At 41.6% G+C, this 21,782-nt stretch overlaps 1 protein-coding gene and 1 pseudogene across 1 annotated transcript; one reads left to right on the forward strand and one right to left on the reverse strand.

Moving 5' to 3' along the window:
* Positions 1-5,026: 5,026 nt before the first annotated feature.
* On the reverse strand, positions 5,027-7,524 carry LOC100446408 (lithostathine-1-alpha-like; annotated as a pseudogene).
* Positions 7,525-17,416: 9,892 nt separating this feature from the next.
* Positions 17,417-20,382, forward strand: REG1B (regenerating family member 1 beta). The gene is made up of 6 exons (XM_002811848.4): positions 17,417-17,451; positions 17,753-17,862; positions 18,479-18,597; positions 18,905-19,042; positions 19,803-19,914; positions 20,123-20,382. The coding sequence occupies exons 2-6, from the start codon at positions 17,799-17,801 to the stop codon at positions 20,188-20,190; spliced, it is 501 nt and encodes a 166-aa protein (XP_002811894.1). The 5' UTR covers positions 17,417-17,451; positions 17,753-17,798; the 3' UTR covers positions 20,191-20,382.
* The last annotated feature ends 1,400 nt before the right edge of the window (positions 20,383-21,782 follow it).

Consider the following 21,782-nt stretch of genomic DNA (forward strand, 5'->3'; position numbering starts at 1 on the left):
AGAGTGATCAAATATTCACAATTTTGGTGTCTCAGAAGTTGAAAAGAAAATGAAAGAGTTGGAAAACGAATGGAATGAAATAATCGATTAAAACTTCCCAAGTCTAGCAAGATATTTAGACATCCAAATACAAGAAGCTCAGAGATCCCCAAATGGACACAGTTTATGGCACATTATAGTCAAACTGTCAAAAGTCATAGACAAATAATTCTGGAAACAGCAAGATAAAAGCATTTAGTCACTTACAAAGTCATCCTTTTTATACTAACAGTGGATGTCTTAGAAGAAATCTTTAGAGTCAGAACAGAATGGGATGGTATATTGAAAGTGCTGAAAGAAAAAAAAAACTGCCTGCCAAGGATCCTATACTTAGCAAAGTTACGCTACATAAATGAAGGAGAAATAATGTCTTTCTCACACAGACCAAAGGTAAAGGGATTCACATCACTATACTGGTCCTACAAGAAATGATTTAGGGAGTCCTGTACCCAAAAGTGAATGAACAGTATCTACCATCATGAAAGCATAACAATATCAAAACCACTAGTAAGCAAACACACAAACAAGGAAGAGAAAAGACTCAAAAGTTATCACTACAGAAAGCCCCCAAACCACAATGATAAACAATGAAGAGGAAAAAAAGAAATGAAAGATGTACAAAACAATCAGAAATCAATTAATAAAATGAGAGGAATAAGTGTTAAAATATCAATAAAAACTTTGAATGTAAATAGATTATACTTTCCACTTAAAAAACTGGCTGAAAGGATTTTTAGAAAAATAACTCCACTGTATCCTACCTATAATAAATTCATCTCACCTGTAAAAATGCTGAAAGTAAATGAATAGAAAAAGATATTTCATGCAAATGGAAACCAAAAGCAAGTAGGAATAGCTACACTTGTATCAGGTGAAACAGACTTTAAATCTAAAATAGTAAAAAAGGACAAAGAAGTTAATTATAAAATGATAAAGGGATCAATTCAGCAAGAGGCTATAATAATTCTAAACATAAATACACCCAACATCAAAGTACCAAAATACATAAAGCAAATAATATTAGATTTAAAGGGACAGAGAGAGATTCCAGTGGAATAATGGTCAGGGAATTCCACACCCCATTCCCACTCTCAGAATTAGATAGATCACTAGAAATAAAATTTACAAAGAAACATTGGATTTAAACTGCATGCTCAGCCAAATGGACCTACTACACATACAAAACATTTGGTCTAACAGTTAGAGAATACACATTCTTCTCATAAACACATGGAACATTCTTCATGATAGATCATATGTTAGGATACAAAACTAAGTCTCAACAAACTTTAAAAAATCAAAATCCTATCAAGTATTTTCTCAGACCACAATGAAATTCAACTAGAAGTTAATAACAAGAATTGAAAACTTTACTTTGGAAACTGTACAAACACATGGGAATTAAAGAGCATGCTCCTGAATGACTGCAGAGTCAAAGAATAAATTCATAAGAAAATCAAATATCTTGAAACAAGTGAAAATTAAAATACAACATACCAAAACCTATGGAATACAACAAAAGCAGTGCTAAAAGGGAAGTTTGTAGCAATAAATGCCTATATCAAACAAATAGAACAACTGTAAATAAACAATCTAATGATGCACCTTAAGGAACTAGAAAAATAAGAACAAATCAAACCCCAAATTAGTAGAAGAAAATAAGTAATAAATATCAGAGCACAAATAAATAAAATGGTCACTAGAAACATAAAAAGAACCAAAAAAACAAAAAGTTTTTTTTTTAAAAGGATAAAAATCAATAAAATATTTTCTCTCTTTTATTCTTGGTTATTCTAAACTAATCAAGTTATTCTAAACTAACTAATAATTCTTGGTTATTCTAAACTAACTGAACAAATATACACTAACAAACTGGAATACCTAGAGGAAGTAGACAAATTCCTGGATACATACAACCTACCAAAATAGAATCAGGAAGAAATGGAAAACCTGAATAAATGAGTGATGAGTAATAAAATTGAATCAGTAAAAAATAGTCTCCCAAAAAAGAAAAGTTCAGGAGCAGATTCTGAATTCTACCAAACATTCAAAAAAGAACACCAATTATCCTTAAAATACTCCAAAAAATTGAAGACGAATTCCCTCTGACTCATTCTATGAGGCCAGCAGTGACGACTCCTCCAAGGACTGAGAAGTGACTGTTACACACACCTACAGTGATCTCATTTTCGACAAAAGTGTCAAGAACATACACTGGGGAAAAGGGAGTCTTTTCAATAAATGGTTCTGGGAAAATGGGATACCCATATGCAGAAGAATGAAACTAGACCCTGTCTCTGGCCATATACAAAAATTAAATGGATTAAAGACTTAAATATAAGACCTCAAAATATGAAACTACTACAAAAACAAATGAATAAACAAACAAACATTGGGGAAAATCTCCAGGACATAGGTCTGGGCAAAAATTTCTTGAGTTATATCTCACAAGCACAGGCAACCAAAGCAAAATGGAAAAATGGGATCGCATCAAGTTCAAAAGCTTTGCAGCACAGGAAACAATTTACTTCAGGGTGGCAAGGTTCCCTAAGCCCTGGGCAGGTCCAGATGTGCTTTCCAGTAGCAGGGATGAGCATTAAAAACATTAGAAGTCTATCTGATACTCTATTGTACTTTGGCTAAGCTGGCACTCAAACCACAAGACAAGGTCTTTTCCATTCTTCTCTACTCTTTCCAAAGGCAGAGGAGCTTCCTCCTGTAGCCTCTGCCACCACAGGCCACGGGGAGTATTGCATTCTACCCAATGTTCCCTTAAGTCCCAAGGGCTCTTAAGTCAGCTATGGTGAAAGTTGCCTGGCCTGGGACTCACCCTTCAGGGAAGTGGGCTACTTTTTGGCCCAGGGCAAGTTCAGACATGCTGTCCAAGAATCAAATCCTGGAATCGAGGATCCTAACAGCTCACTTGGTGCTCCACCCCCCTGTGACTGTGCTGCTACCTAAGATGCAAGACAAAGTCCACTTTACTTTTCCCTGTGTTCTTCTCAAGCAAAAGGAATTTCACCTGATAGCCACCATAGCGGTAATGTGCTGAGTCTCCCGTGAAGTGAGCAATTCTTAGAGGCTCACCCAAGTCCCTTGACTCAGTACTTGGGTATCACTGCTGGTTATTCAGGGCCCAAGGGCTCTTCAGTTAGCAGATGATGAATGCTTTTAGGACTGGGCCCTTCCCTTCAAGGCAGCACGTTGTCTAGAAATGTGTGTGTGTGTCTAGAAATATCTGCCAGGAGCCAGGGCTTGGAGCTAGGGCTTGGAACAGGGACCTCATGACTCTTTCCAGTTTTCTATCCTACTGTGGCTGAGCTGGTATCCAAGATTCAAGACAAAGTCTTCCCCACTCTTCAGTCTCCTCTCCTCAAGTAGAAAGAAGGGGTCTGTTTTGAAGCCGCAAGCTTTGCAGCCAGGTGTTAGGGGGAGAGGTGATGCCAGCACTCCCTTAGCCACCACAGCTGCCACCACAGCTGGTGATTCTTTAGATCTCATTCTCCACCCCCCACCAGTGTCCGCTGGGCCCAGTTCAGCACTAGGACTTGCCTAAGAGTTGCAGTCCTCGTGACCCAGACTGCCTTTCAAGTTTATTTAGAGCACAGAGCACTTTGGCCTGTGGTGGTGAGGTGTGCAGAAATTCAAGTTCCAACCACTGGGATTGGAAATTCCCCTCTGACTGGGGCTGCTTTAAATCCTCCATGTGTGGGTAGATTTCAGCTGAGTATGAACCAAAAATAAAAGTCTAAGCCCTCCAACCATCTGAATGGACTCCTCCTCTTGGAAAGGGCATTCCAAGGCTAACCTGAGGGGACTGGTTCAGGCCATGATAGTGGGTAGGGTTCAGACATGCTTTGTTATACCCTATCCCTTTTGGAATTACTGATAGAATAGATTCTTTAAGTTTGATGTGAAACATTGACAATCTATTCTCTCTGAAGCCTGATGCCTGGAGGCTTCATTTGCATGATAAAACTTTGTTTTCCACAACCTCTTTTCACCATAATCCAGACATTACTTTCTATTGATTCCAGGTCTTTAGATAATAACTTAACTCTTTCAACCAATTTCCAATCAGAAAAATTGTAAATCTACCTATGACCTGGAAGCACTATCCTCATCACCCCTAGCTCCCAGTTGTCCTACCTTTCCAGACCGAACCAATGTTTGTACACCTTACATGTATTTCACTGATGTCTCATGTCTCCCTAATATGTGTAAATTAAGCTCTACTCCAACCACCTTGGGCACATGTTCTCAGGATCTCCTGAGGGCTGTGTCACAGGCCATTGGTCACTCATATCTCTTCAAATATTCTAAAGAGTTTGACTCTTTTCATCGACATGATTTTGGTCTGGTTTTCCTTTAGGCTTTCATAGGACAGTGCTGAGTTCAATGCCTCACAACCTCTAGCTATTCTACCGCCAATGAAGTCCTCTCTCTATACCTGACAATTCTTCTTTAATTATCACTTCAGTCATGAAATCAACCTGCATATTTGAGAATAGATGTACTTTCATTTTACAAAATATTCCAGCCATCTCCAGATCAACAATCCAATTATTTATTTAACACAAACTAGGTCCATAGTAACATGTAGGATATGGCTGAAATCTTTATCTTCTTGTCATAAGAAAGGCCATGACACGTTCGTAAGTGCAACAGGCATGATATGTGAATGAGCCTTTAAAAAGTAGCCAGGAAAAAGCAAGCTCTGAAATGTTACAATCACTCCAACCCCAACCATTCAGACATAGGCTGTGGAATGAACAAATGCAGGAGACAGACAGCACAATGAGGAAAACATGTTTATTTTTATTATTTCAGGCTCCAGAGACTGGGGGGTGGGTAAGGTACTGAAGGTTATCAATGCAAATTCAGCAGAGAAGACAGGGTTTGAACTGAGTTGGAGATGTGGTCTAGTTTAATTTTTGACTCTATAGTAATTGCAGGATCACTTCTATACATCCATTTTCCAGTGCCTCTAGTGTTTGAACTTGCAGACAAAGGAAAACTTTTCTTCACAAGACACATCCTTCCATCCCTTGAATCCTACAACACAATGAGAAGAGTCAGAATGAGGGGTTTGAAAGGAGTGGGGCCCCTCTCTGGATCTAGGAGTCAGGACAAGAAACAAGAAAAAGCACTTCACCATTTCCTGGATGAGGATTTACCTCATCTCTTCCCCATTTCCTATGTTCATCCCCAGAGCTAAGCAGGAGGGAACGGTAAACAAGTGGATGGATTCTCTGCCTTTTACCTGAGCTTGAAGTCAGGCTCACACAGTAGCCAGGATTGACACTGCTTGGGGATCCAATGACCCAGGATTTGTAGGAGACCAGAGACCCACTGCTCCAGTGCCAATGGCGATTCTAGATGGAGAAAGGCCAGAAGAGGGAAAGAGGTGACTTGGAAAGAGAAACACCTGGCCTGTGTGTACACTCAGTAACAGGCCAAACATAAGGCAAGAATAAACCTTATTGTTCCCATGAATAGAACATTTTTTCCTCTGCTTTTGCCTTAAGACTCTCCTTTCCTGGAATGTCCAATTCTATCCCACTCTCACACAAAATGACAAATGTTCTGAAGTTGATACAAAAAAAAAAAAAGCTCATTATAGAACATGGTTTCTTATTTTCTCTCCTGAGACCCATGACCCTCATATTCACCATTACTGGTGGTTGCTCACTAGTTGTTGGTGTATTGTTTAGTATAACACCAGGCTCCCAAATGCCATCAGTAGATTGTCCTCAACTAGTATATTTTTGCATATAGTCTACAAAGAAATATTGTTCAAGAAAGACAATAATAAAATGGGTAAGAGGTGGTATATAAAGATGCTTTCCTAGAAGTAGATATGAGTTTATGCATTAATGAATGCCCAGGACACTCAGGATATCCAGTTTCCACTCATCTCTCCTACTGCCTACACTGAATCTCACTACCTCATACATCATAGGATCTATGAAGTCCCTTTTATTAAAAATAAGAAAGGATAAAAGCCGGTTCTAGAGTTCCCAAACCTTAGACTTCCCTCTTTCTTCTCAAAATTGATAATCAAGAGATAAAAGAGGCTGCAGACTGACCTTTTTGGGGTCATAGAGGCCAATCCAGATATTGCTGTCATCAGTGCTAGTTTCCTTAATCAGTGAGGCCACAAAGGCACCCTCAGCCTGGGTGAGCACAGACACCAGGTTGCCTGAATTCATGTTCTGGCAGTAGAGCTGTTGGAGAAGCAAATGGAGCACTCATTGGAGGAGGAAAGTGTAGGGGATATACTGGGCCCTCCCAGAGGCTGTGTCAGGAAAAGGACAGCACAGAAATGTCCCTGATGATGCTGTCACTGACCACCAGCATCTCTGTGCTGAATGATGGGATAAAGTAGATTGGAAAGTTTTAGGCTGATGATTGGATAGGGAGGGGATTAGTCTCATCTCATATCAGCCACTGAACACACTGGAGAGTGGCAGCTTCCCCTCCCTTCATGAGCCTCCCTTCCCACACTTCTCTCCTCACTCATATCTGCATCAACCCAGGTCTCAAGGTCTTCATTAAAGTAGTAGCAGTAGGAGCCATAGGCATTGGTGCCTTCTGGGCAGCTGATAACGGGCCTTGGGCAAGTCTGTCTGGACCTCTTGGCCTGGAAAAGAAAGAACAATTAAGAAAGACCCTCAGAGCAGGGCAAAGGCTGGATGGTGCGGTAGGAGCTTCTGAGGTTCCTTTATAGGAACAGAGATGTAGTAGGTCGTGGATGATTAGTCACTTCCGCCCTCCCGCACCCTACCTCTTCTCTCTCAAGATGTCTTTGCTCAAGACAAGAGCACACAATGAATAGGCTCATGAAATGTGTCCCATTGTTCCTTTTACTTATGGGGCTCAGGGTTTTTCTGCCTCGGACTCAGACTTCTGCCTTTCTCAAGCCTGTCCAGTTTCTCTACACACAAAGCTCCCCTCAGTTCCCCATTCCGCTAATGACTGTCTACATACAGACATCCCCAAGCCCCCCATCATGAATAGCATTAATATAATAAACCAATGCCAACTGCAGTGGTCACTGATAAGGGGTCATGCTAAGTTCCATCTCTAACTCTCTAATGAGGTGAGGATTTTTTTTTCTTTTTTTTTTTTTTTTTTTTTTGAGATGGAGTCTCACTCTGTTGCCCAGGCTGGAGTGCAGTGGTGTGATCTCGGCTCACTGCAAGCTCTGCCTCCCAGGTTCAGGCCATTCTCCTGCCTCAGCCTCCCGAGTAGCTGGGACTTTGAATGGGATGAAATCAGCAATAAAGGCCACTGAACAACACAAAACAACCCCTGATGTTGACTCTGCTTTTTCTCATGTGAACCCATATGTATATGCATGAGGATGGAGTGAAGGCTTCAGGGCTGGGGCTGTGGGAGGTGTGGGGGAAGAATCTCACCTTGGCTCAGAGACAGAAACATCAGGCAGGAGATCAGCATGAAGTATGAGCTGGTCTGAGCCATGCTGAGCAGCAGTGAATCTCTTGCTTAAGGAGCAAATCAGCAATCTCAATAGAACACAGAGAAGAGGGTTTGAGCAGTGAAGAGCAGAGCATGATTAATTTCCTTATAGCTTCCTCTCTCTGGATTCCTAATGGCAGCAAGGCCATCTGAGATACCCATACCCTCAACATTTCTCTATACATGTTGGAGATTATGCAAATCCTGTAACCCAGAAACAGATTTGTCTCCTGCTTAGGCTTTATTACTGCTGAGACCTTTTGGTTAGCAAATTATCCCAAATCTTACCCAAGATGAAAGAGGAAGAACCCACGTTAGAGTTGCCATCCTCCTGTAATGTCCACTTACCCGTTTGCTGGGTCTGAAGTGGCTTGTTGGGCCAGGTACTGGTTGGAGGTTTATTACAAGGTCTGAGAACAGAGCTGCATAAATTAAGCAAGAGGCAGGGCAAGGAATGAGGATCAGAGGATCTACTTTGGGCACCGAGACAGAGGGATTCTGGCATCAGAACTAGCTTCTTCATGGCACACACTGGGAATGATTACAAATAACATCAACTTACCACAAACAGATTGGCAAACTCTCCAAGTGCAAGTCAGGCTTTGCCCTTCCTCAGCAGCAACCAGGTGTTCAGTTCCTATGGCCTTTAGCAGTTCTAGAAAGAGGAAAGGAGTAGATTTCCTTGTCCTCTCTGTAAATATGGAGTCCTTTCTTTGACATTAAGCATAGGTAGGGGTAGGGGAAGAGTTGGCTGAGTCCACATGAGTAAGCACAATTTGCTGGTTGCTTGGGTTGTTCCTCTATTTCTTTTCTTTTCTTTTTTTTTAAGATAGAATCTCATTCTGTCACCCAGGCTGGAGGGCAGTGGTGCAATCTCAGCTCACTGCAACCCCTGCCTCCTGGGTTCAAGCGATTCTCCTGCCTCAGCCTCTCAGGTAGCTGGGATTACAGGCACGCACCACCATGTCCGACTAATTTTTTGTATTTTTTGTAGAGACAGGGTTTCCCCAGGCTGGTCTCAAACTCCTGAACTCAAGCAATCTGCCCTACTCAACCTCCCAAAGTGCTGGAATTACAGGCATGAGCCAACGTGCCCTGCCATTCCTCTATTTCTTTTCAAGTTCAGGAACCTCTCGAGACCTACTTCAGATGTCAAGCCTTAGGAGTTACATACACGTAAACCAATACGTCCAGCCAGGTTTTAGTATAAGTAGCTAGCCTGATATAGGCATTCTCCAAGTCTAAACAGGTGGGAACTCTACAGTGAGCTAATGCTTAAGAAAGCTCAAAATAGCTGGATATGAGGTAAGGCTTCATTGAAGACTTTGGTATGAAATTAACAATCTCTTAGAGTGAAGTCAGAGATGATGTGATGAGCATTTAGCAGAATCATCTGAGTATTTAGTGGGATTACAGGTGTGAGCCACCATGCCTGGCTGAGACATCCTTTCAAAACTCCACACTACTCTCCCCTTCCACGTTCCCCATAGTACCCAACACATCCACCCAGACCCCTCCAGTACTTCTAGTTTTCTTCTACTCCTTCAACCTCCCACCCTAAAACACGCAACCTTTCCTTATCCCCCATCCGTAGTTAATCCTGCTGTTTAGGATACTTGCTCACCCTCAGTGGCAGAACACCACACCCCTGTCCACATTACTCTTAAAGAGCCCACCCAGTTCCTATCATAGAAGGAGTATCCCATCCCCCAAGCAGCTCTCATAAGCCTAAAGTCTATCATTTCTTGCCTTCTTGCCAGTCACCTACTCCGCCCAACAAACTCCACTTTTAACACACCAATTCTACCTGTCAAAAAGCCAGCTGGAACTTATCGCTTAGTCCAGGACCTCAGGCTCACTAACCAAGCTGTACTTCCAGTATGTTCAGTAGTTCCTAATTCATACACTTTACTTTCCACAACTCCCTCCAATACCACCCATTTTTCTGTTCTAAACCTAAAGAATGCTTTTTTTCACAATTCCTTCACACCCTAATTCCCAAAACCTCTTTGCCTTTATGTGGGAAAACCCCAACACCCACATTTCATGTCCACTCACCTGGTGCGTACTACCTCGAGGTTTCAGAGACAGCCCCCACCTTTTTAGACAGGCCCTTGCTTGCGACCTCTGTACCTTATCCCTAAAACCATCCACTCTCCTTCAATGTGTTAATGATCTGCTCCTGCGTAGCACCTCTCAAAGAGACTGCAACACCTATACTATCTCTCTCTTTTAAACTTGGCAGAATGGGGACATTAAGTCTCCCCTAAAAAAGCACAAATATGCACCCCTTCAGTCATCTATCTAGGCCTAGCTCTTACCCTATGTACCCAAGGGCTCACAACCAACCGCATATCCCTCCTCCAGTCCCTCCCACCTCCGCAAACTAAGCAAGAAATTCTCTCTTTTCTAGGGACAAGCAGGATATTTTAGACTCTGGGTTCTCTCCTTGGCTCTACTTGCCAAACTGTTATATCAAGCTGCTAAAGGCCCTCTCCATGAGCCTTTAAAACCTGCACAGCCTATTACTCAACCTTTCCATCTACTCTAAAAGGCTCTCATCTCAGCCCCTGTCCTCACTCTCCCAGACCTCACCAAACCTTTCTCCCTCTATACTGACAAACAGCGTGAAGTTACACTGGGTGTTCTAACCCAGTCTAAGGGACCTAGCCTCCAGGTTGTTGCCTATTTCTCTAAACAGCTTGAAGCCACAGTTCTCAGATGGCCTTCCTGCCTCTAAGCATTGATGGCAGCTGCTGCCATCACCCTTAAAAGCCTAAAACTATCTGTCCATGCCAACCTAACAGTTTATTCAACCCATAACATCCAAGACATGCTAGCTTACCACAGTGTACTAAGTCTCATCTCTGCCCCACAGCTCCTCCAACTGATGCTCTATTCATAGAAATCCCCCAGATCACCATGCTAACAAGCTCTGATCTAAACCCAGCCACGCTTTTACCTGAAGCTACAACCACCCAAGACCGTACACACTTCTGTTTGAACACTATTCAAACCTTTGTTATACCCTTTCCAAACCTAACAGACCAACCTCTTCCAGATGCCTCCTTTACCTGGTTTGTAGATGGGAGCTCCTTCCTATAGGATGCCGGCATGCTGGCTATGCTATAGTGTCACCCCCCACACACACTGTTGAAGCCAATCCACTCCTCCTAGGCACCACCTCCCAAAAAGCTGAACTCATCACCCTCACTCGAGCTCTCACTCTAGCAACCAGACAACAGATCAACATATATTCAAATTCTCATTATGCGTTCCACATAGTACACTCACACTTGTCCATCTGGAAAGAACAGGGTTTCCTAACTGCAAAAAACATCGCTGTCGTAAATGATGCCCCCATCAGCAAGCTCCTTCAAGCTGCCAGACTCCCACAGAAAGTTGCCATCATTCATTGCAGGGGCCACCAAACCCCAGACAATCCTATATCAGTGGGAAATGCTTTAGCAGATCAGGTAGCCAAACAAGTAGCCCTACAACCTGTGCAAGGCCGGTTTCTGTCCCTGTCCTTGTTCTCTCCTCTTTACTCCTCAGAAGAAAAGGAGGACTTCTGAGCCCAAAACCTTCAAAAGCAAGGACCATCGTATGTCAAGGAAGGGTGCTTCTTTCTTCCTCACTCTCAAAGTTTTCCTCACCTCCAAAGCCTCCACAACTCTTTCCATGTTGGTTACAGACCCCTCTTGCAACTTCTCTGCCCTGTTCTCACTTGTCCTCACCTTTCCAGCCGTGTTTGAGAAATTACCCAATCCTGCTCTATCTGCCACTCAGTGTCACCCCAGGGCTCCCTCTGGCCACCGCCTTTTCCTACTCACCAAGCCCAGGGCCAGATACCCAGGCAAGATTGGCAAATAGACTTCATTCACATCCCGCCAGATAAACGGCTCCTCTGTCTTCTAGTCTTTGTCTGTACTTTCTCTGGGTAGGTAGAAATGTTCCCAACAACTTCAGAAGGTGCAAATATTCTCACACTAACTCTCATCGTGCATATAATTCCCTGTTTCGGACTCCCAACATCCATCCAGTCTGATAATGGGCCCGCCTTCATCAGCCAAATTACCCAAGGCATCTCTACGTCCTTAGAAATAAAATGGGTTCTCCACACACCCTACAGGCCTCAATCTTCAGGCAAAGTTGAAAAAATTAACTCTGTCCTTAAAGCCCAACTCACCAAGCTGGCTCTAGAAACCCACCAGTCATGGATAAAAAAATTCTCCCTTTAGCCCTCATGAGACTCTGCGCGACACAAAAAGCACCCTCTTTTTATAGTCCCTTTGAAATCATGTTTGGCCGAACATTTGTCTTAGGGCCTCTACCCTTACCAGACTTTTAGCCACTCAGGAATTACCTCCCCTCCTTAATCCAGACACGGTGTTTCATTCGTGAAGCAGCAAATGAGGCCATGCCTTTCCTGTAGACACCTCCTTGTCCTCTCAACATAACTGTGTTGCAAGCACAGACGTATTTATCTGCCAACCTGACTCCCACCCAAAAGCTACAACAAAAGTGGACAGGCCCCTACACTGTGATACTCAGCACGCCAACAGTAGTGAGAGTCCAAAGACTCCCCCACTGGGTCCATCGTACCAGCGTCAAGCTCACCACCAAGAAGACTACTTCCTCCAAAACATTAACAGTGGGCAACATCCTCAGAGTCCCTGTATACAATAACCTAAACAAAGAAAAATCATCCTTAAAGGTAGAAGGAAACCAAAGATGGCAAGGGGACAAATGGCCTCCACAATAGATCATCCAATATAACTGTCTGCCACTTAGGCTGAGGATGGTTCCTGAGGTTATCGCACTCCTATATATATGCTAAATAGAATAATTAGACTACAGGCTGTTCTAGAGATAATCACTAACCAAACCACTTCAGCCCTGGAAATGCTCGTGCAACAACAAAACCAAATGCATGTGTCAATTTATCAAAACAGGCTAGCTAGCACTACACTACTTATTAGCAGAAGAAGTTGGAGTCTGTAGTAAGTTTAATATCTCTAATTGCTGTCTTAACATAGACAATAATGGAAAAGCAGTTCTAGAAATCACTTCAAACATCAGAAAAGTAGCCCATGTACCAGTCCAAAGCTGGAAGGGATGGGACCCAGAAAACCTTCTAGGAGGGTGGTTCTTTAGGAGGATTTAAAATGCTGGTAAGGACAGTAATCTTCATCATTGGGCTCCTCCTATTTCTCCCCTGTGTAATCCCACTGATAATAAAAGCCATTAAACTCTTGTTGAAACTACAGTTATCTGCCAGACAATCCAGATGATGCTCCTGCTACAATGACACTATGGATACTAACCCGTCTCTTAAGAATATGCCAAAAATTAAATTTTTCTTTTTCCAAGGTGCCCACGCCACCTCTATGTCACGCCTGAAGTAGTTCTTGAGAAAGTCATCCCTTTTCCCTTTTCTATAACCAAATAAACAGGAATGTAAGATTCTCCCCAGGGCCTGAAAGCTTAAGGAGATGAATAACTCCTCCCTTCTCAGGCCCAGTCCCAAGGTGCAAGGCTATTTGCACCAGCAGCGTGCGCCAGCAAGATAGCAGAAGCAGGAAGAGAGCCAGCTGGAAGACATGTACCCCTGAAGATCCAGAAAGAGGCCATCTGAGTACAACGTAGCAGTTATGTCAGACTAGGACACTTCTTGTTTACAGGAGACTATAAAACCTTTGCCCCTTCCTCACTTGGGGCTGAAGCCATTTTAGGCCTCAGCCTGCCTGCACCCAGGTGCTCATTAAAACAGCATGTTGCTACACACCATCTCCTGTTGTCTGTTGGCACGCTCTCGGGGTTTGAACCGATACAAAAACCTTACAACGAGGACTCTAAAGAACAATTCCCACTTCCTTAAAAACACGTACACACAGACACACACACAGAGGATTGTGATGATAGCGTGTGTAAAGGACAAATTAACTTGTAGGGTAAGGACTGGGTGCTTAGTATCTTAAATGTATTTTTTTTTAAGTTCTTCTTGTGGGGCCTCTGGCCACAGCCATGATCAATGGGTGGTTCTATATTGAAATTAGTCAGGCCTCAGAGAGCTAGATTGGTTGAATGTGGAAATAAATAAATAGAAGGAAACTAGCAGGTTTCATTGAGCTAAGAAAATGAACCTGAAGCAAAACTTCTTGACTTTGAATCTAGCTTCAATATAGAGCAACTGTTTGATCTTGGGGAAGTTACTTAGCTCTGCTCTTACTTTCGGTTTCTTCATATGTGATATATGGTTCCTAGTAGTACCCATATTACAAAGTTGTAATGTGGATTAAGTGGGTGCCTATTTGTCAAGCATTTAGAATAATGCCTGGCATAGAGAGCACGTGATGAAAGTTTGTGTTAAATAAACTGAAGCTTTCCTGTGAAGCGGAAGAGGCTAATTTATAAGAAAGTTTCTTTACATCTGCACAATACAGCGGACGATGGAAAATTCTTGGTGCATTTGGTACTCCTTCAGCTCCTTTCCTTTCCAGTCTAAATTTTGCAGACAGGCTGTTATTCACATGCCTGCCAAAAGTTTTAAACAAAAGAGAGATTCCGTCTCCATAATAAGTCTAAAATCTGTTAAAAGATGGAAAACAGGGAACAGTGGATAGAAGATGGCCAATAGCACTAAAAATAAGCCATAGTCTTGAAACTCTCTAAGCTTTATTGAGGCGTATCAAGAAATTGCCCCCATTTGGGGATATACTAACACTAGATGTCAGTTTACCCCTTTCCACCTATGTGAAGACTAACAGAAGAAATAGATAGGAAAGGCCTAAAATCAACTTCTTAGAACTTTGTAAAACTAGTTCAGAGGACAGGACCTTCAGAATCCTGAGGACAAGGAGATAAATCTCAAAGGATTGGGAAATACGGCTTCCTTGACAAAGGCATCACTTTGGAACCAAATTGGCTGCCAGTAAGTGTCCTCAATTTTACTACCTGGCCTGTGGAATTTGGTCAGTCACATATGTGAGCAATAACGGTTAGTTATCTAAACGGGCGTACAGCTATTGGGGCAATAAATATTTTATGAGAGTTGTGTCAATTGTTATTTGTTTTAAAATGCTTTCATATCGCGCTAGCCACAATGTGTTTTATTATGTATTTGAAAGTATTAGATCTTTTGTACCTGAAAAGTCATTGTCTATTTGAAGTCTTCTTGATGTAAAGAAAAACTCTCATTTAAAAAATTACCACAAATAATTTTTTTGTGTTAATTTTTAAAAATTGGCCCAACACAGTGGCTCCTGCCTATAATCCCAGCACTTTGGGAGGCTCAGGCAGGCAGATGGCTTGAGCCCAGGAGTTTGAGACCAGCCTGGGCAACATAGTAAAACACTGTCTCTATTGAAAATACAAAAATTAGCCTGGCATGGAGGTGTGCGCCTATACTCCCAGCTACTCAGGAGGCTGAAGTGGGAGAACAGTTGAGCCCAGGGGCTCAAGACTGATGTGAGCCTTGTTTGAGCCACTGCACTCTAGCCTGTGTGACAAAGAGAGACCCTGTCTCAAAAATAATGATAATAATAATAATAATAATTGCTTGTTTGATTTTGGCAAGATAAACTTATGGTAACAAGCATACTAGATTTCTCTCTTCTTCATCCCTTTCTAACTCTGAATAACACGATTGAAATTCTTACAGAAAAAAAACCTCACATCTTTCTCTGGTTATAAGCTTTAAAGAAAACATAATTATTTTTAGAAAATGCTGAAATAAATTGGAGTAGTTTGACAAACACTTTTGAACCTGTTAGACTAAACAATATTAACCTCTGTCATCTATGTTTAAAATGATTATTATAAAGAAGCAAAATTATATATTTTCCAGGAAAACAGTAATATAGACAGTAAAGAGATTCCTGTTCAAAGTTTCCCTTCTTGTTAAAGAATAAATCATAAGTGTTAGAAATAATAGTTTATTTTAAAGACGAACTTCCTTCAAGCCCCCTTGCTTTATGCTAATAACTCTTTCTTAAGCCCTATCTTATATAGTTGTTCAACAGTCACAGGCACGTAGTACATTCCATGTCCTTGTACCTTAACCAAGATATTTGTGTTGGACGTGCTCATAGGTATGTCCCAGTTCACAGCCTGTGACCCTTCCTTATTTGGAAATATTATTATTTTTGTACCTATTTTTTAAAGTTTTAAATTATTAGCCAATCAGGTTTTAATTTAGATTGTGAGGTCTGGCTCTAGCCAATGGAGACAAGACACAGCAATAGGGACCTCATGCGTAAGGAATAAATATGCTGGTGTCTCTTCATTCTGTGTATGCCCTTGCCATTTTTCCATCTGTGAGGGGCATCCTTTCTGCAGAAAGTAAAATGCCTCGCTGAGAGAACTTTTTGTCTGAATGCTGATTTTTCCTTGCAGAACTGAGGAACAAACATTTTGCATTTCTAACGAGTACAAAAATTTTTTGGATAGTGTTTTATTATGGATTTATTTTACTTTAAACTACATGTGAATAGATAAAGAAAAAATATAAATATTAGCCTTTTTAAAGCATGTATAAATATTATTAGTTTTTAAATTTTTGCAACTTTTAAAATTCATTTTAAGTTTATATATGCTTTTGAAATGCACTCATGTTTATATAAATATATTTCATTTATTTAATTTAACTCCTGTTAGTATTTCAAAATATATTATTTTGTCATTTATCCCAATTGATATAGCCATCTCTATTTCTGTGAACATTTTGGTTAGTTTTTCAACTGAATTTTAAATTCCAGATTTGCTCTTGTTCCCTGATTCTGAATGGGTATTTAGTGGGAATTTCAGTAAGCTTTTAATTTCACATCACTATCTGTAACTTCACAACAACAGATAATTGACTTCAAACAAACAACTTCATATTCCATTACTTTGAGCTTACTTAGGCATCAGCTCCCTGCAGTTCCCACCTGCTTGGACTTTGAGAACATCTGTATCATGCTAGCTACTTATGCTCAAACCTTGCTGGAAATGCTGGTTTAAATTTATGTAACTACTAAACCTTGTGATATGGTGTGGCTCTGTGTCCCCACCCAAATCTGATCTCAAATTGTAATCCTCATAATCCCCATGTGTGGATGGAGGAACCTACTGGGAGGTGATTGGATCATGGGAGTAGTTTCCCCCATGCGGTTCTTGTGATAGTGAGCGCATTCTCACAAGATCTGATGGTTTTATAAAGGGCTCTTCCCTCTTCACTCTCTCTTGCTCACCTGCCACCATGTAAGACATGCTTTGCTTCCCCTTCGTCTCCATGATTGTAAGTTTCTTGAGTCCTCCCCATCTTCAGGAAAGTCTGTGAGTCAATTAAACTATGAGTCAATTAAACCTCTTTCCTTTTTAAGTTACCCAGTCTCTGGTAGTATCTTTACAGCAGTATGAAAATGGACTAATACACCTTGCCTTCTGAAGTAGGTCTTGAGAGTTTCCTGAACCTGAAAGGGAATGGAGAAATGACTTAATGCCACCAGCTAATTGGGCTTAATCCTTTGGACTCAGTTGACTCTTCCCCTACCCCTACCCATGCCTAAACCAAAGAAAGGGTCATCCCATATTTACATAGCACAAAGAAATCTACTCTTCTGCTCTTTCTAGGACTGCTAAAGGCCATGGGAACTGGACACCTGGATGCTGCAGAGGAAGGGCAAAGCTCGACATCAACTTGGACAGTTTGCCAACCTGTTTCTGGTAAGTTGATGTCATTTGTGACCACTCCTAATGTATGCCAGGAATAAGCTATTCCTGATGCCAGAATCTCTTACTGTCAGTGCCCTCTGTAGGCCTTCTGATCCTTACTCCTTGCTCCACCCATTGTTTATATCATGTGGTTCTCCCTCAGACCCTGATATAAAGCTCCTACTCTGTCTGACCTGACAAGCCACCTCAAGTGGACAAGGCACTTACCAACAGGTAAAGGGGCGTTACAGGAGAAGACCATGTCTAACATGGGATTTTCTCTTTTCATTTTGAGGTAGATACAGGGTGATTTTCTAAATAAAAGATCCCAGTAGTAATGAAGCTTAAGCAAGACCAAAGCTGATTTTGGGTAATTTGGCCTCTGTTATCCCCAAAACCAAAAGAGAAATATCTGGGAGTGTAGCTATCTCAGTGGACCTTCCTGCTCACAGAAATTCAGAGAGGAGAGGATGTTAGAAATATAACAGGTGCTCTGCTCTCTTCTTCAAACTCTCTTCCCTGTGTTCTCCTACAGAGATTGCTGATTTGCACCTGAAACAAGAGATTCACTGCTGCTAAGCATGGCTCAGACCAACTCATTCTTCATGCTGATCTCCTCCCTGATGTTCCTGTCTCTGAGCCAAGGTGAGATTTTCCCCCACACTTCCCACAACCCCAACTCTGAAGTCTTCCCTCCATCCTCATGCATAAGGTTCACTTGAAAAAAAGCAGAGTCAACATCAGGGTTGTTTTATGTTGTTCAGTGATCATTATGGCTGATTTTATCCCATTCAAAAACACCCTCACCTCATTCATGGGTTTGAGACAGAATTTAATAGGACCACTTATAGGTGACCATTGTGGTTGAGTTTATCTGATTGAATGTATATGCGATGGCAGTTTTGGGGATGTTTTTATGTAGTCATTGATAGGATGGAGAGCTAAGGCAAACGTGTGCAGGGAAACCAAGAGAAACTTGAGAAAGGAGGAAGCCTGGGTCTTTAAAGGCAGAAGCCTGAGCCTCAGAAATAAAGGAGAATGAGGACAGATTTATTTAGCCTATTCATTGTGACCTCTTGTCTTGAGCAGAGGAAACTAGAGAGAAAAGAGATAGGACGCAGGAGGGCAGAAGTGAGCAGTCACCCCAGTATTCATTGTATCATTATGTTCTTATAAAGGACACCGAGAAGCCCCTAATTCACCTTCTAGCCTTTTCCTTGCCCTGAGATTCTTTCTTAATTATCTCCTTTTTTTCCCCCAGGCCAGGAGTCCCAGACAGAGCTGCCTAATCCCCGAATCAGCTGCCCAGAAGGCACCAATGCCTATCACTCCTACTGCTACTACTTTAATGAAGACCCTGAGACCTGGGTTGATGCAGATGTGAGTGAGGAGAGCAGCAGGGGAAGGGAGGCTTATGAAGGTAGAGGCAGCTGCTAATTTGCAGTGTGTTCTGTGGCTGCAATGAGATAAGATTGATCCCTTTCCTATTCCACCACTGGTCCAAAACTTCCCAATCTACTTTATCTTATCATTTGACACGTTCCTAGCACAGAGATGCTGGTGGTCAATGACAGCATCATCAGGGACATTTCTGTGCTGCTCTTTTTCTGTTACATCCTCTGGAAGGTCTCAGTATATCCGTCACATCTTCCTCCTCCACTGAGTGCTCCATTTTCTTCTCCAACAGCTCTACTGCCAGAACATGAATTCAGGCAACCTGGTGTCTGTGCTCACCCAGGCGGAGGGTGCCTTCGTGGCCTCACTGATTAAGGAGAGTAGCACTGATGACAGCAATGTCTGGATTGGCCTCCATGACCCCAAAAAGGTCAGTCTGCAGCCTCCTCTATCTCCTTATAAACATTTTTGAGAGGTAAGAGGGACGTTTAAGGTCTGGCACCTCGAACGCCAACTTTTATCTTTTTGTTTGTTTAAATAAAAGCAACGTCTTTATAGATCTTATAATGTATGAGTTGTGAAGTTCAGTGTAGGTAGTTAGAGACATGAGCTGAAGGCTGAATTTTCTGGGCTCCTGGGAATTCATGCACACACTCATTGTGTCTACTTCTAGAAATGCATCTTTATGTACAACTTCTTCCCTATTTTGCTATTGTCTGTCTTGGAAGAGGTCCCTCTGTAGACTATATAGAAAATGAGCAGTGGAGGAGAATCTACTGCTAGCATTTGTTATACATTTTATACAAGTGTATAAAACTGTACAGTATATTATTCAGTTTAACACTGTAAATAGTATATCAACAACTACTCTACAGCCAATGTTATGCTGGATGTGAGAGTTCTGAGCTTCAGGAAAAAAAATCAGGAACCACTCTCTGTAATGGGCTTTTATGGGTCTCTGTATCAAACTCTGAACACTTATTATTTGCTGGAAGAGGAGGAGGAATTTGGATATTCCAGAGAAGGAGAAGCTTAGAGCAAAAGCAGAGGAAATGAGATGATATTCATGGTGACAACAATGTTTATTCTTTCCACTATATCTTGGCGTGTTTCTGAGTGTGCACACAGACCTGGTTATTCTATTGATTTTTGAGTGACCATGGCCCCTGTTCTGGCCCTTCTCCATCTAGAACCGCCGCTGGCACTGGAGCAGTGGATCCCTGGTCTCCTACAAGTCCTGGGACACTGGAGCCCCGAGCAGTGCTAATGCTGGCTACTGTGCAAGCCTGACTTCATGCTCAGGTGAGAGGCAGACAATCTATCCACCTGTTGCCATTTCCCTCCCACTTATCTCTGGGGATGAACATGGGGACTGGGACAGAGGAAAGGTGAGCTCCTTATCTGCAAAATAAAGAAGTATTTCCTCTTGTTTTTTGTTCTGAGTCCTAGGTCGAGAAGGGGCTACCCTCCTTCTGATCCTCTCTGTCTGACACTTCTCATTGTACTATAGGATTCAAGAAATGGAAGGACGAATCTTGTGAGAAGAAGTTCTCCTTTGTTTGCAAGTTCAAAAACTAGAGGCAGCTGAAAAATGGATGTCTAGAACTGGTCCTGCAATTACTATGAAGTCAAAATTAATCTAGACTATTTCTTCAACTCAGTTCAGACCATCTCCTCCCTAATGAGTTTGCATCGCTGATCTTCAGTGCCTTCACCTGTCCCAGTCTCTAGAGCCCTGAAAAATAAAAACAAACATATTTTTCTCCATTGTTCTGTCTTCTGCATTTGCTCTTTCTACAGCCCATGCTTGGGTGGTTGGAGTGGGAATGATTGTTACACTCCAGAGCTTGCCATGGCCCATCCACTTGTTAAAACCCCACTCACATTTTATGTATGTCAGGCTTATGAACATGTGGTGGCCTTGTTTATGACAAGATAAAAAGATTAAGATTTCATCCACGACACCTGTTAGCATGAACCTAGTGTAGTTACACAAATAATTAAATTGTTGATCCAGTGTGACTGGAGTATTTGATATTCCAGAAGAATTTGCATAGTTGGGGTCCGAGGAGAACACATCTGTTCTCGGTTATGCAATTTGAAGTCATGACTGAAGTGATAACTTAAGGAGAATTGTCAGGTCTACAGTCCTGAGTGCATTAGTGGTACATTTTTGGAGGCCAGCCTGCAAAGTTTGTTAAATGCTACTCCTTGGATGAATGAATAAGTGAATGATCAATTATGTAAATTAAATATACAGGCATACTTAATTGTCTCTTTAAATATCCCAACTCTCAATAAAGTCAAATTCTGAAATATTACTCTTAGGACTTTCACAAATTAATTGTGCGGGGACACAATTCAGCCCATAACATCAATCATATCAATAATAGAGTTAAATGTGATTTGATAACAAAGGAAACAAATTGTCAGCCTGGATTAAAGTAACAACAATGAAAACAAGATTCAACTATATGCTATGTATGAGAGACATGAGTTACATTAAGACACAAATAGCTTGAAAATAAAAGGAAGGAAATAGACATATCTTGCAAACAGAAACCATAAGAACACTGGTTTCTGTACTGTTACCCAGTGTAATGCCTATATGAGATTGCTGAATTTCTACCCTGTCTGAACTCTGCTTATCTTTAAGAAACAGAATGCCTGTGGTAAAAAGTTTCCTTTATAACTAGTCCAGCTGATACTGGTTAGAATCAAGATCACCATCAAAGGACCTCAGAAAGACATCTGCTTCATTATAGTCTCATTTCCATGCTAAATGACACTCCTACCAGCACAATGACAGTTGACAATCACCATGACAATGGCCAGAAGAAGCAATAAAGGTACAAAAAGGAAGGCACCCTCTGGTTCCTAGGAAGTTCACAACCTATTTCCAGAAAAGACATGAATATTCCTCCCTTTGCTTTTAAGGCCCAGTCCTTTCATTGGAGAAACTCTATATTTTAATCCCTTTACCCCTCACTAGCAGAGAAGCCAATTTGTGAGTCATGTTCCTCCTTCTCAATTCCATGGCCACCAAATAAATTCTGCAGTGCTTGACACTCACTTTCTGTTTCATGTATTGGCTTTGTGATACCAAATAGGGAAAGACTCCATCTTTTGGGGGACTGGTTTTGTCTGCAACGATACTAATATCAGACATA

The sequence above is a fragment of the Pongo abelii genome, chromosome 12, assembly GCF_028885655.2.
Source record: "Pongo abelii isolate AG06213 chromosome 12, NHGRI_mPonAbe1-v2.0_pri, whole genome shotgun sequence".
NCBI classification, from domain to species: domain Eukaryota; kingdom Metazoa; phylum Chordata; class Mammalia; order Primates; family Hominidae; genus Pongo; species Pongo abelii.

Bases quoted from the DNA above. Each gene is read 5' to 3' on its own strand.
- REG1B (XM_002811848.4), top strand. From the start codon at position 17,799: ATGGCTCAGACCAACTCATTCTTCATGCTGATCTCCTCCCTGATGTTC. The intron at 19,043-19,802 runs GTCAGTCTGCAG...TTCTCCATCTAG, and splicing joins GCCTCCATGACCCCAAAAAG to AACCGCCGCTGGCACTGGAG. The intron at 19,915-20,122 runs GTGAGAGGCAGA...ATTGTACTATAG, and splicing joins AAGCCTGACTTCATGCTCAG to GATTCAAGAAATGGAAGGAC.